Raw genomic sequence first — 14888 nt, 5'->3', positions numbered from 1 at the left:
GTCCATTGATGGTTTGGTCTCTGCACGCAATATATTCAGGGATTGCTTCAAGTGTTTCGGAATTTAGAGACGTCGTATGGGAGACAATATTGGAGATGGTAGGGGGAGGATGAGTAAAGATTGGAACTGTAATGGATTGTGCCAAGGTAGAGGGGGGGGCGAAAGGGTGGAGGGAACTGGAGAAGAAGCGTGGAAGGGGACAGAAGAGGCAGAAACCTGGGAGGTTGCAGAAGAGGAAGAAACTTGGGAGGGAACAGGGGAGGTAGGTATAGTACGAGGAGGGTGAACCTCTACACTTGTAACAGAGCCAGTGAGAGGGGAAGAACCCGGTACAGAGACAGGGAAGGTAAAATGAGGAGGTAGAAGAAGGGAAGAAGGGGTTAAAGGACCTTTTTTTGACTTCTGAGAAGTAGAGGGATGATTGGGAGGAGGTGTCGTACGAGATCTCGTCAATACTGAGGCTTGTGAGGGAGAACACGAAGAAGTGAGAACAGACTGAGGCGTTGAAGTAGGGACGTCTGAGCCTAGGACAGCAAAAGAATTAGATACAGGAGTGACTATGGGAGAGGTAACCACAGAGGAGGCTGCAGAAGATGGAACCCCAAAAGTGGGGGGACGTTTTGAAACACGGGAATAAGAAACACGAGGTAGTTTCCCTTGGAGGCGGAGATGAGAAACTGCCATAGCATAAGGGAGACCTTCTGCCTCTTTGAGGTAACGGATTTCCCGCTCATTTAAGTAGACTTGGCAACGGCGAGAGCACGAAGGGTGAGCCTCATGACAATTAAGGCAAGAGGGAGGTCGATTGCAAGACGTATTAGAATGGTCACCGGCACCACAGACTGGGCATTCGGCTATGGATCTGCAATATTTCGCTGGATGGCCAAATCGCCAGCAATTTCTACACTGTTGCGGCGTAGGGATCACCTTTCGAACTTGTAACCAATGTCCTGCTACATAAACTGAGGATGGGAGTTCACGGCTGTCAAAAGTTAAAAGAGCCACATTGCTAGGGTATCGTCTCTGCCCGTGGGCAGGAAGAACATAAGCTTGTCTACCTTGAGGATTGGGAGATCTTGGAGTTCCAGCTGTTCAAGAATGTCATTGCCACATGTCTGGAAATTTTGTTGAACTATGGTATGGGGCAGAATGACGGTACCACTACAAGAATTGAGGGAATGATGTTTTTCAATAGTGACAGGAACAGTATCTATATGGGAAAGAAGAGAAAGATCATGAGCTTGGGTAGCATTCTGTACAGTGATGATGCGCATACCGCTCTTAAGAGCATGAAAAGAAATATCTTTACCAACATGGCGTAGGAGTGCCTTGTCAATACTGTGGTCGGAAAGATAGGCAGTAGAGGAAGTCGGTCGTAAAGTGAAGAATTTAGTCCATTGTGCAGTCTGAAACTGAGCGTGGAAAGGGAGTGCAGGACATGTCGATCTTTTCTGAGAAGAATGAGAAGGTGGAGAAGTATCATCAGCAGGTAATTGTCGTTGGCGTTTAGGCGTGGGACCAGAGTTGGTCCGACATGGAACGGGCCGGCGATTCGAAAATTGCCGCACCGTAGAGGGAGAGGCCAGAAGCATAGTCAAAGGAGAGCGGAGGTCAGATAAATGAAAGGAGTCAGTCGAGACCTCAGTACCTGAAGCGGGTGAGGAAACAGCACCGGCAAGAGGTACAGAGGCATGAGGAGTGTCCGAAGAGTGGTCCAAAGATGAGGCAGGGTCAGAACGGGGTGCAGTATCAAGAAGGGGCCTGGGGGTACCAGGTTCATGGACTGGGGCTGCTATGGTTAGGTTACTTCTTTCTTTTTGTTTTTAAGAAAAAAAAAAGAAAGAAGAAAAACAATAAAAATAAAAAAAGAATAAAAAAAAGGGGGGACCGGGGAGGGATAGTTCCTAGGAGGAATGAAAGGGCCAGAAATCTCCCTCCGTGCCCAAGAGGACCTCAGCACCGCAAGTAGCATAGATGCAGCATGGAACCCGTGCCATACCCTACCCATCATGCCAGTAAACCAGCAATCCGGGATAGCAACCTCACATCTGCCGAGCTACCTCGGTGGACAAAAGAGAGGGCAGCCGGATATCCGCCACAAAGCATACCTCCTTTGGCCACCACCCCCGGAATCTGAAAGGTGGCTTCCAGAGATACACCCATCGCCTGAAAGACACCCAAAGCCACTCTCCGGAATACCGGAGAGGGATCGGGACATCCCCAGGCGATCCAGATTCCACGGCAAACTACGCCATCGCCAAGAACCTCAACAGAATGGGATGGACCCCGGTACCCTTTCCCCTACCTAGGAACTAGCGCGCCTGTGGGAAAAATCCCAAAGGCCAAAAAGAGGAAGGCCAAAAGGGAGGGGTGGGGAGGGGGAGGAGGAAAGGGAAAAGGGGAGGATGGGGAGGATGGGATAGGGAAGGGGGGATTGGGGGGTAATTAGGTTCGGTCTGAGGAAGGAGACCAACAGGTCTAATTCCTCAGACCAAGAGCCTCTTCACCACGCCAAGGAGCCCCCCTTGAAGAGGGGCCCTTTCCTAAACTCATTCTCAGGGTTGAAAATTTTTCGGAAAAAAAAAAATATTTTTTCTTATGAAATGATAGAGAATCTTTTCCCGATCATAATGGCACCAAAGTATGAAATCTGATAAAAAACTTACGGAATTATGCTCTCGCGAAGTTAGCGGTCTCGACGATGTTTACGCATTGGCGATTTCGCCCAATTTGAGCCCTATTTTTGGCCAATTCCACTATACTAGTTGACAAAAATCATACCTATTTCGCTAGAACTCCATTTTTTCTATCAAATGAGTACAAGAAACCACCCATTTACCAATTTCAACTATCCAATAAAGTGGTCAGAAATTGACAGTTTTCCCAATTTCACACAAATTTCAGAAGATGCTAATTTCCAAATAGGAAATTGGCATCTTCTGGCACTAAAATAACATTTTCTGTGTTCATTATTCACGTCCTTAGGCCCTTCTTACATCTCTTTTGCTTTCCACTTTGAATTTTTATTCCCACAAAAAATAGAAGATTTACTGTTATGCAGACTACTGCATTAGTGTAGAAATGGTATAAATAATTTCAGCACACTTGTGAAAGAATATTAGACTTGCCAGTTGATGTCTATTGGACGCTTGACATGATTTGTTTACTTTTGAACTTTGGTAAAAACTGAACATTTCTGCTACTTTGAGCTCAATTTCAAGGTACTTTTCATTGTGAAACCAATCAAAATCACCTCAATTTCTATAATATGTCTTCCATTCTATTAAATGAGACCAGGAAAGCTAAAATACAACCATAAATACCATACGAAAATGCACTGCAAAGTTGCTGCTTTAAACCAAAAACATGGTCGGAGTTTTTTTCTCATTATGCATTGTGTGCTGCAGGATTTTTTTTTTATACTGTGCACACGGACCACATAGACCCATTCTTTCATAGAGGCCTACCAGCTTTCTCTCACTAGATTTGAGGGCGCTAGAATTCAGGCGTACTAGTACGTCAATAACCCTGGTGCATAAGCCGTACTAGTAAGTTGGAAACCCTGAAAGGGTTAAAAGACAAGAACACCAATAAAACATCCTTCTTGAAAGGCATGTCAGCATGGTATGACAGTTGGGAAAATAAGATGGGTGGTAGGGACGGGGCTGTCCTGGAGGACTGAAAATGCTCTAGAAGGTTCTAGTGATGCCTTACAAGACAGTGCTCATGAGGGTACTAGTGTTGTCCTGGAGGGCAGTGAAGACAACGTTATTCAGTCCACAGAGGTTCAAAATAGAAATACTGCTAGAGATGGATCAAAATGGGATGATGCCTCAGGAAATAGTGATGACACACTACCAGCAAAACCTGGTGGAAGCACTGATATCCATACAGGGGTGAAAGATAGGGAGGAAACAGGAAAAATAAATGCACCAGCAGTGAATGCAGCTACAATAAATCCTAGCAAACAAAATTACAATCTATGTAAATAATATGCCTTGGGTATCTGCAGGCATGGTATATCTGGTAAAACAGGTGCGACATGCACCTTTGACTGTCCCAAAAAATGTGGCACCCACATGACAACAGGAGAGTGCTACTTCCCCTCCTGTAACTAATTTCACCCAGAAATGTGTCACTCATCAATCCATGAAAGAAAATGCTACAATCCATACTGCCAGGCACATCATCTAAAGGGGACCAGAAGACACAGACCAGCCAGACTATGGGAAACAAAAGAGGGGAGCCATAACTCTCCAGAGACAGAGGTTTTTTAGGGCCAGGAGGAAAAAAAGACTAGCAAGAAATGACAATAATCCTACACCAACTGAAAACACTTCTGGAGCAGAGGCACAGACACTGGCCTTTACTCCAGAACAACAAATATTAGAGCCAGCAAATAAAACCCCCCTAAATTCCCCCAATACAATGACATTTGTCTTTGCAAACATACAGAGTCTAGAGCCGTCAACATACAACAAAATTCCTTACATCAAGGGACTGCTCACAGAGTCAAATGCAATGTTTGCAGCATTCACAGAGACCCACATAAAGGATCATTATGACAATGAAATACAGATCCCAGGTTATAACCTATTCTGATGCGACAGACTAAACAGGCAACAAGGTGGGGTAGAGTTGCTCATTTGCACAAACTACTAAACACCTCAAATGATGTAGTTGAAGGTTTGGCAGTAAAGACTGAAAACCTAAAACCTTGTCATTGGGGTGGTATACAAGCCTCCAGATGCAACTTTCCAGCAATTCCAGGAGCTTGAGAAAATTGACCAATGTCTGGAAAATCTCCCAACTCCTGACCCAAACATCTTACTACTAGAAGATTTCAACTTGAGACACCTAAAATGGAGGAGTATAGCAAACAATGTTTTAGCAGAGATCACCCCGGGAGGCAGCTCAGATGAAAATTCACACACACACAAACTATTAAATCTCTGCACCAAATTCACCTTAAACCGGCAAATAGTAGAGCCTACAAGATTAGAAAATACACTGGATCTCATCTTCACTAACAATGACAGTCTGATATGTAATATAACTGTATCAAAGACAATACACTCAGATCACAACATAATAGAGGTACAGACATGTATGCACAGGGCTCCTGACCAGCAATATGCAAGCAGTCATGAAGGTTTCTTCACAAAATTCAAATTCAATAACAAAAACATACAATGGGATCAAGTAAACCATGTCCTAAATGAAACAAGCTGGGAAGATATCCTAAACAACACGGATCTGAACATTTGCCTTGAAAAAATGAATTCTGTGGTTCTTGAAATCTGCTCAAGACACATTCCATTAAGAAAAAGAAAGAGAAGATGTTAGCTAAAAAGAGAGACATTCCCTATACAGACGAAGGCGAAGAGTCACAGAGCTGCTGAGTAGGGCCAATATATCTGAAATACGAAGGGAGGCACTAGTCAATGAAATTGCAAATATCGAACTTAAGCTGAAGGAATCTTAGAGGAGACAAGAATCACAGGAAGGACTAAAAGCCATAAAAGAAATTGAAAAAACTCAAAATACTTCTTCTCTTATGCCAAATGTAAAGGAAAAACAACATCAAGTATTGGGCCCTTGCTTAGGCAGGATGGGACATACACAGATGACAGCCAAGAAATGTGTGAGATACTAAAGTCCCAATATGACTCAGTGTTCAGCGAGCCAATGCCCAGACTAAGGGTCAACAATCTAAATGAATTCTTTATGAACGAAACCCATAATCTGGTCATCTTAAAAATCTCAGATATTATTCTAACTCCACAAAACTTTGCAGAGGCAATAAATGACATGCCCATGCACTGTTCCACAAGGCACAGTGCTCATTCCCATTCTATTCCTCATCCTCATTTCTGACATAGAGATGTAAGCCATAGCTCCGGGTCTTCCTTTGCGGATGACACCTGGATCACCATGGCAGTGACCTCCATCGAAGACACCACAAGACTCCAAGCGGACATCAACCAAATCTTCGAATGGGCCACTCAAAACAATATGAAGTTCAACAAGGAGAAATTTCAACTACTGAGATATGGGTAAACTCAAAGAAATTAAAAATGTATCAGGGTATACGACAAATTCTAACCATACAATATAGCAGAAAAGTAATGTGAAGGACATGGGAGTGATAATGTCAGAGGATCTCGCCTTCAAAGACCACAACAATATATCTACCTCATCTGCTAGGAAAATGACAGGATGGATAATGAGAACCTTCAAAACTAGGGATGCCAAGCCCATGATGAATCTCTTCAAATCGCTTGTGCTCCATAGACTGGAATACTGCTGTATACTAACAGCCCCCTTCAAGGCTGGCGACATTGCAGACCTGGTGTACAAAGAACTTTCACGGCACATATAAGTACGATAAGGCACGTAAACTACTGAGAACAGTTGAAGGTCCTTGATCTGTATTCCCTCGAAAGCAGGCGAGAGAGATATATGATAATATACACTTGGAAGGTCCTGGAGGGATTCGCATCAAACCTGCACACAAAAATCACTCCCTATGAAAGCAAACGGCTTGGCAGGAGATGCAACATTCCCCCAATGAAAAGCAGGGGTGCCACGAGTACAGTGAGAGACAACACAATAAGTGTCTGGGGCCCCTGACTGTTCAACTGCCTACCAGCATACATAAGGGGGATTACCAATAGACCCTTGGCTGTCTTCAAGAAGGCACTGGACAGGCACCTAAAGTCAATACCTGACCAACTGGGCTGTGGTTCGTACTTCAGCTTGTGTGTGGCCAGAAGTAACAGCCTGGTTGATCAGACCCTGATCCACCATGAGGTCTGGTCTCAGACTGGGCCGTGGGGGCACTGACCCCTGAAACCCTCTCCAGGCAAACCCCACTATTCAGGGCATAGAAGGAAACACTGTAACCATAATGTCTTATGAGTGCTTTGCCAATGCTTTGAACTGTAAGGAAATCTGTAGGTGTAGCCAGTTGGAGGGAAAACATTTTCGTCTGAGACTGTGACATATGTTTTGAAGGGAAAGAGATTTCCAGGTAGCATGTTTTTCAGGATATCATCAAGAAGGTATGTTAGATACAGTGTAAGGATTGTCTGGTATGTGTTGAGGTTATTCAGATGATAGCTTTGATCAATTCTATCCTGTGACAAACAAATGATCCAAAAATTGATACATGTGGGAGAATCTGGAAACATGGTCATAGCAGAGCATAGGTCAGAAGTATCAAAGGGATCAGGGTTAATGCCAGTACTGAGGTCAGGCAAAGCAGAGTTCTGAGAAAGCACTACGGATGTGCCAGGGTCAGGTAAAGATGCCATAGGAATCAGAGGCCTGGGAGGAAACAAAACATGAATACAAATATTCATGACTTGTTATTTGATTTAAACTTACCTTTTAGTAAAAAATGGGGAAGAGATAGCTTCAAGGAAAAACAAAAGAAACTGAATGCTCATACCCACTCTGAACCACAATCACTCTCGGTGTGGCTGGTAGTGCTGAAGCTCCATGGAAACTACCCCTACCCTGCCTGGTATACCAGGATCCCCAGAACACCAGGGTGACACTTCCAGGCTCAGCCAATATAGGTGGACAACAGGAAACCCCCAGATCTGAAGGCAGCCTCCAGAATATGTTTCTGTCATTCATAAATACGTGCATAAGGCCATCCTGCAGGAGCACTAGAGGGCTGACCAATATGTTCCCAGATAATCCACTTCCCATTTCATGACAGCTGCTTCAGAAGAATACTTACCTGCTAATTTTTTGCACTTTCTTTTAACTGTAGAACTCCTAAAAGTGGCTTCATTTAAAGTGGAAACATAAGCATACCAACAAGCACACTTGGCTGCTCATATGACACATCTAGTATGTGATCTAGCTTGCCTTAAATCTAAATAACAGGTAGTGGTACAATTACATTGATATCTGCATTATATGGTACATTTGTGTTGGATGACCCTAGCACAATCTGGTGTTCAGCAGGGCACACATTATTAAAATCCTTACCTGAGGTTCATGGAACAGCAATTCCAGCAGCTAAAAAATATATATATATATATATATAACAAATGCTCATCAATGTATTAAGGTACTGTGATGAGAAGAAAAAGAAGTGTAATGTGCAAAAAACATGCAATTAGCATGTTCAAACTGCTACTGGGGATAAGTGATTGCTGCCATGAAGACTGTTTACTAGTGTTCCATCAAAATTTAGAGCCACAGACATTGAGCAGATTGAGAGATCAATATATGAACAAGAATGATTTTGAGGGCCTACATGGGTCCGTTGTGATTCCTGAGGTGCTCCAAAGGATCACCACAAAAGTCAAAATGGATCCCACCCCAAAGAAAACAATGGCCATTAAAATTTAAAAGAAGTAATGGTTCAGATAAAAATGAAAATAAGTATTGTAAAATGTCTGAAGACTTGGAGTGAGGAGAAAGGCACAAAGAGCAGATTACCTACACAAATAACCCACACAGAAGAGAGTAGCTTATGATGACGCTTCAGTCGGACTTGGACTATTTACAAAGTCACACTAACGAAAAGGAGAGAGGGAGGGGTATATATAGGCAGGAGGTGGTAGTAGTAGTAGTAGTAGTGGAGGTAGAAGGTAGTAGTAGTAGTAGTGGGGGAGGTAGTAAGAAAAGGAGGCACCAGTCAAATACTAAGAAAGAGGAGCACTGTAAGGGAGCTAGGTGCCCACAGAGAGTAAGAGCGAGAACACAGAGGAGGGGGAATAAATAAATAAAGAAGGAACAAATACACAAGGCAGAAGACAACCCAAAGGAGAAAAAGGAAAGAGAAAAGGGGAAGAGAGAAAAAAAAAAAAGGAGGAATAGGGTTAAGTCACAGGTGTTCTGAAATTTCGAGTATTTTACAATGTGGAGGGAAAGCTCCTCTCTTCTATATGCGGGTTATTTATGTATCATTCCAGTCACAGTATTGTGCCTTTGTTTGTTAGCAGATTACATACCACATATCTAAATGAACACTTGATGTAATATATTGGAGTAGAATTTGCATAAACAGGCTGATATACAGAATACCAGTGCATACAAGAAGTGCACTTTCATTGTAGAAGGCAATGGGATAAGGATGGACAGACTATAAAAGTAGCCAGAAACAAAGTTTAATTTCCTGGAGACAAACACATATATGAGAAAACTGAGAGAACAGCACTCTGAGTCTCCCTAATTTCCCATGTATTCTCTAATATTCCACTGCAAAACAGACACTGCTTTAATAAATATAATCAGTAAAAGTTAAAAAGGCGAGTGATTAATGAAGTCATGCTTTGTTGGTAGTGGGTAAACATTCACTAGTGACAGTATTAGTAGGCTGTGAGGAGGCAAAATTAGCAGGGTTAGGAGTAGGTAGAGTAGATTTTATTACATTAGCTTATGTATGTGATGGTTAATGATGATGTTAGGTCAGGAAGGGGGTGTCTAACAGCACTTTACTGCCTATGTGTACTCCACTACAACACCCACATTCAAATCATGGCATGAGACAGAGCAGGCTACTATTTAAAGAGGCATACAAGATTAAATGTAGTTGGAGTCATCTACTATCATGCTAACACCATAAAACAAAGTTGAGGTATGTTCACTTTGGCAACAGACCTGACTACCCATCTAGAATGCCCTATTGAAGCTTTAGGCTTTCTTATTCTTGACACATACTTTAACCCTTAAACGGTCCAAACGTATATATACGTTCACATGCATAGCGCCCCAAATGTATATACAGGTCTCCCTCAACATTCATGTTTTCAACTTTCACGGGCTTCACACATTCGCGAATTCCCAACCTCCAAATTCCCAGCCACCAAATTCCCAGCTCCAAATCATATTTAAGTTTCCCGCCACCTGCGAGTCCCTACTACCCTCCCTCCGACCCCAGCAACTGGCAGCCAGCCCTCCCACCACTCAGTGTGGTGAGTGTTTTGTTTGTTCATTATTTGCTATTAAACTACAGAATAAATAATGTAAATCCATTCATGACTGCATATTGGAATGGCTATTCGGACAGGTATTAGACGGTGACATCATGTGTTTACTCTTGAACACTGCAAAGAATTAAACATTTCTGCTACAGCTAATAATAATAATAATAATAATAATAATAATAATAATAATAATAATAATACATATGATATAATTGAAGAAGGAAATTGTACAAAAATACGAGAGAGTGGTTGACACATCGTCAGTGTGACTTTGTTTATGCTGGAGTGAACATTAGTCTCCCTGCTCTCCAAACATTTCACAATAATTCATTGTGTTTGGTGCTTGTAGATTGAGTGTGACTGGAGTGGTAGAGGCAGTGATTGAGGCAATGGTATTTAACCCTTTGAGGGTTTTCGTCGTACTAGTACGTCTTACGCGTAGGGGTTTTTGACGTACTAGTACTCATAAATTCTAGCGGCCTCAAATCTAGTGGGAGAAAGCTGGTAGGCCTTCATATGAAAGAATGGGTCTATGTGGTCAGTGTGCACAGTCTAAAAAAAATCCTGCAGCACACAGTGCATAATGAGAAAAAAAAAACTTTGACCATTTTTTTTGAATAAATCAGCGACTTTGCAGTGTATTTTCGTATGGTATTTATTGTTGTATTCTAGTTTTCTTGGTCTCATTTTATAGAATGGAAGACATATTACAGAAATTGAGATGATTTTGACTGGTTTTACAAAGAAAGGTGCCTTGAAATTGAGCTCAAAGTAGCAGAAATGTTCGATTTTTACCAAACTTCAAAAGTAAACAAATCGTGCCAAGCGTGCAATACACGTCAACTGGTGAGTCTAATATTCTTTCACAAGTGCACCAATAATATTTATACCATTTTTTACACTAATGCAGTAGTCTGCATAACAGTAAATCTTATATTTTTTGTGAAAATAAAAATTCAAAGTGGAAAGCAAAAGAATATAAGAGGGGCCTTGAGACATGACTAATGACTAGAGGAAATGTCATTTTAGTGCCAGGAATGTCTTTCTTGTATATTCTGGACCCTATTCGGAAATTGGCATCTTTTGAAATTTGTGTGAAATTGGCAAAATTGCTAAATTCTGACCACTGTACTGGATAGTTGAATTTCATAAATGAGTGGTTTCTTGCACTCATTCGATAGAAAAAATGTAGTTCTAGCGAAATATTCATGTTTTTTGTCGACTAGTACAGTGAAATTGGCCGAAAATGGGGCTCAAAGTGGACAAAATCGCCGATGCGTAAACATCGCCGAGACCGCTAACTTTGCGAGAGCATAATTCCGTAAGTTTTCTATCAAATTTCAAACTTTTGGTGTCTTTATGATCGGGAAAAGATTCTCTATCTTTTCATAAGAGAAAATAATTTTTTTTTTTTAAATTTGGCCGACCCTGAGAACGAGTTTCGGAGAGGGCCTGTCGACCCTCAAAGGGTTAATAACATACATGTTAATAATAATTTTTTTTTTTTTTTTCAACAAGTCGGCCATCTCCCACCGAGGCAGGGTGACCCAAAAAAGAAAGAAAATCCCCAAAAAGAAAATACTTTCATCATCATTCAACACTTTCACCACACTCGCACATTATCACTGTTTTTGCAGAGGTGCTCAGAATACAACAGTCTAGAAGCATACACATATAAAGATACACAACACATGTTATTAAATTTTACCACTGCCTCAACCGCTGAATTATTGTGAAATGTTTGGAAGAGCAGGGAGACTAATGTTCACTCCAGCATAAACAAAGTCACACTGACGATGTGTCAACCACTCCCTAGTATTTTTGTACAATTTCCTTCTTCAATTATATCGTATTTATTATTATTATTATTATTATTATTATTATTATTATTATTATTATTATTATTATTATTATTATTACTATTGTTATTATTAGCAATAGCAGAAATGTTCGATTCTTTGCTGTGTTCAAGAGTAAACACATGATGTCACCGTCTAATACCTGTCTGAATAGCCATTCCAATATGCAGTCATGAATGGGTTTACATTATTTATTCTGTAGTTTAATAGCAAATAATGAACAAACAAAACTCACCACACTGAGTGGTGGGAGGGCTGGCTGCCAGTTGCGGGGGTCGGAGGGAGGGTAGTAGGGACTGTGGTATTTAATAACATACATGTTATTAACATACATGTTATTAAATAACATACATTACTAAAGCATAACATGTATATATTTAGTACAATTTATGACGTTTTCATGTATTTTATGATTATTCATGGTTCAACAAGTTAAGGAAGCAGTATTGTAATATATTTCCCTACAATATATTGGGGCACCAAACATTCACGGTTTTTCAACATTCGCGAGGCTCTTGATCCCCTAACCCTCGCGAATGTTGAGGGAGACCTGTATACGTTTTCTTTGTCATTCATTTAACACTGCCACAATAAGCCTGAGTCACCTAGAAATGAGAGAATGGGTGTGCGCACTCACTGTGCACCATATTAAAATAATTGGGGACGCCTGGGTACCATATGCTCTTTTTTCCTATTAAAAAAAATTTTTTTATTTTTCTCAAAAAATTTGAGGCGCTACACGAGTGAACGTATATATACATTTGGACCATTTAGGGGTTAAAAAGCTCACTCCTAGGTGAAACCCTGTCCATTACTGCATTGTCTGTTTACCACTTGTCAGTATTATGATTTTAATGAGCACGTTTCACATGAGCTCTTGAATGTTGCAGTAGATGAGATTTTACTTTAAATTTTTTTTGACACACTGAGCATTGATATGGTTTTTCTCCTGTATGAATTCTCATATGTTTCACTACATCACCTCTTTGTGTAAAGCCTTTATGACACACTGTACACTGATATGGTTTCTCTCCTGTGTGAATTCTCATATGTTTTGCTACATCACAACTCTGTGAAAAGCTTTTAAGACACACTGAACACTGGAATGGCTTCTCTCCTGTATGACTTCTCATGTGGGTTACAAGATAAGATTTATATAAAAACGATTTAAAACACACTGCACAAAGATATGGTTTTTTACCTGTGTGACGTTTCATATGCATCACTAAACCAGATTTACCTGAAAAATGTTTTAAGCATTCTAAACACTGATATCTTTTCTCTTTCGTATGAACATTTATATGTTTTGTCAAATAAGATTTTTGTGAAAAGCATTTAAGACATTCTACACACTGATATGGTTTCTCTCCAGTATGAATTCTTTTGTGTTGTCTTAAATAACTTTTGTTTGAAAACTGTTTTGAACACAATTTACACTGGTATAATTTCTCAGCCACATGAATTTTCTCATGTTCTAATAGATTAGATTTTTGCTTAAAGCTTTTTTCACACACAGAACACTCGTATGGTTTCTCTCCTGTATGAATTCTCATATGTTTCACTACATCACATCTTTGTGAGAAACATTTTAGACACACTGAACATTGGAATGGCTTCTCTCCTGTATGAATTCTCATGTGTGTTACTAGATAAGGTTTATGTAAAAATGATTTAGAACAGATCGCACACTGAAATTGTTTCTCTCCTGTATGAGCTCTCATGTGTAGTACCAGGGCACTACTTCCTCTAAAGTTTTTCAAACACTCCAAACACTGATATGGTTTCTCTCCTGTATGAATTCTCTTATGTATTACTAAATGAGATCTTTGTGCAAAGCTTTTTGAACAATCAGAACAGTGATATGGTTTTTCCCCTGTATGAATTCTCATATGCTCATCTAGAACAAATTTCCGTGAAAAGCTCTTTGGACACACCAAACAGTGATATGGCTTTTCTCCTGTATGGAGTCTCAAATGTCTAGCCAGATGACATTTTTGAGCAAACGCTTTTTCACACATTGTACAATGAAATGGTTTCTCTCCCGTATGAGCTCTTGCATGTACTGTTAAATGACCTTTTAGGCGAAAATTTTTAAAACACACGGTACACTGATGAGATTTTTCTTCATTATCAACTCCCATATTTGCACCTAGAGCAGCCATTCTGGAAATGCTTGAAACACTAGTAAGGTTTAATATGTTTCCTTTTGTAAAGAATCTTGTGTAATAATAATTTCCTTTCACTATTAAGACTACATTTTAAGCACAGACATATTTTCAAAATAAACTTTCATGTGATTTTTTTATTTTGCAAGAGCTGGGTTCTCTGAAAAAATATTAAAAAATTATATTATATTACAATTTTTTACGTGAAAAATGATCAAAGGAAACAAAACAAAAAAAATATTAACAATAAACAAGTGTCAATATAGGCTGTATAACTATGGCCTCTCCTCACTTAACGACGGAGTTCCATTCCTAAGACCACATCGGTAAACGAATTTATCGTTAAGTGAGGAGCATACTAATGGTAGTGGGTTTGTGTCAGTCACGTTTGATATTGTTTAAATGTCACCTTTGCACCATTTATAACATTTATGGAATATTTTTAAATGTTTAAACAGTAGTGTACCGTATATTGTAATAAAGAGAATAGAGGAAATCAGCTCTAATATATATTACATGCATACTGGTCAGAGAGCCCCTCGTATGTCCAATTTGTCGGTAAACGAGTATGTCGCTAAGTGAGGAGAGGTTGTATATTATTATTATTATTATTATATTATTATATCATTATTATTATTATTATTATTATTATTATTATTATTATTATTATTATTATTATTATTTTGCAGTACTTGATAAATAGCACTGAAATATTAAACATTCATCAATTAGTACCACAATTAATTACTGCACTTGCAAGTGATTTATTATAATAATAAAAAAATTTAGCAGTAATGCTACTAAAAATGGATTTACAGTAATAATGATTTCTGCAACAATAGTCTATGTATGTTCATTGTTACTGGTTTATTGATTTATTAAACACAACCTCAAAAATAATTCAGTTTTAACCC

The 14888-nt window shown here is 39.8% G+C and overlaps 1 protein-coding gene across 1 annotated transcript; it reads right to left on the bottom strand.

Annotated features, from left to right (window-relative positions):
* Positions 1-11887: 11887 nt before the first annotated feature.
* On the bottom strand, positions 11888-14554 carry LOC128699072 (zinc finger protein 271-like). Its single transcript, XM_070096753.1, has one exon. The coding sequence runs from the start codon at positions 13969-13971 to the stop codon at positions 12661-12663; it is 1311 nt and encodes a 436-aa protein (XP_069952854.1). The 5' UTR covers positions 13972-14554; the 3' UTR covers positions 11888-12660.
* Positions 14555-14888: the final 334 nt, after the last annotated feature.

Source organism: Cherax quadricarinatus, chromosome 54 (genome assembly GCF_038502225.1).
Source record: "Cherax quadricarinatus isolate ZL_2023a chromosome 54, ASM3850222v1, whole genome shotgun sequence".
NCBI lineage: Eukaryota > Metazoa > Arthropoda > Malacostraca > Decapoda > Parastacidae > Cherax > Cherax quadricarinatus.
The sequence above is the reverse complement of the archived record's forward strand: the minus strand, read 5'-3'. Positions and strand labels throughout refer to the sequence as shown.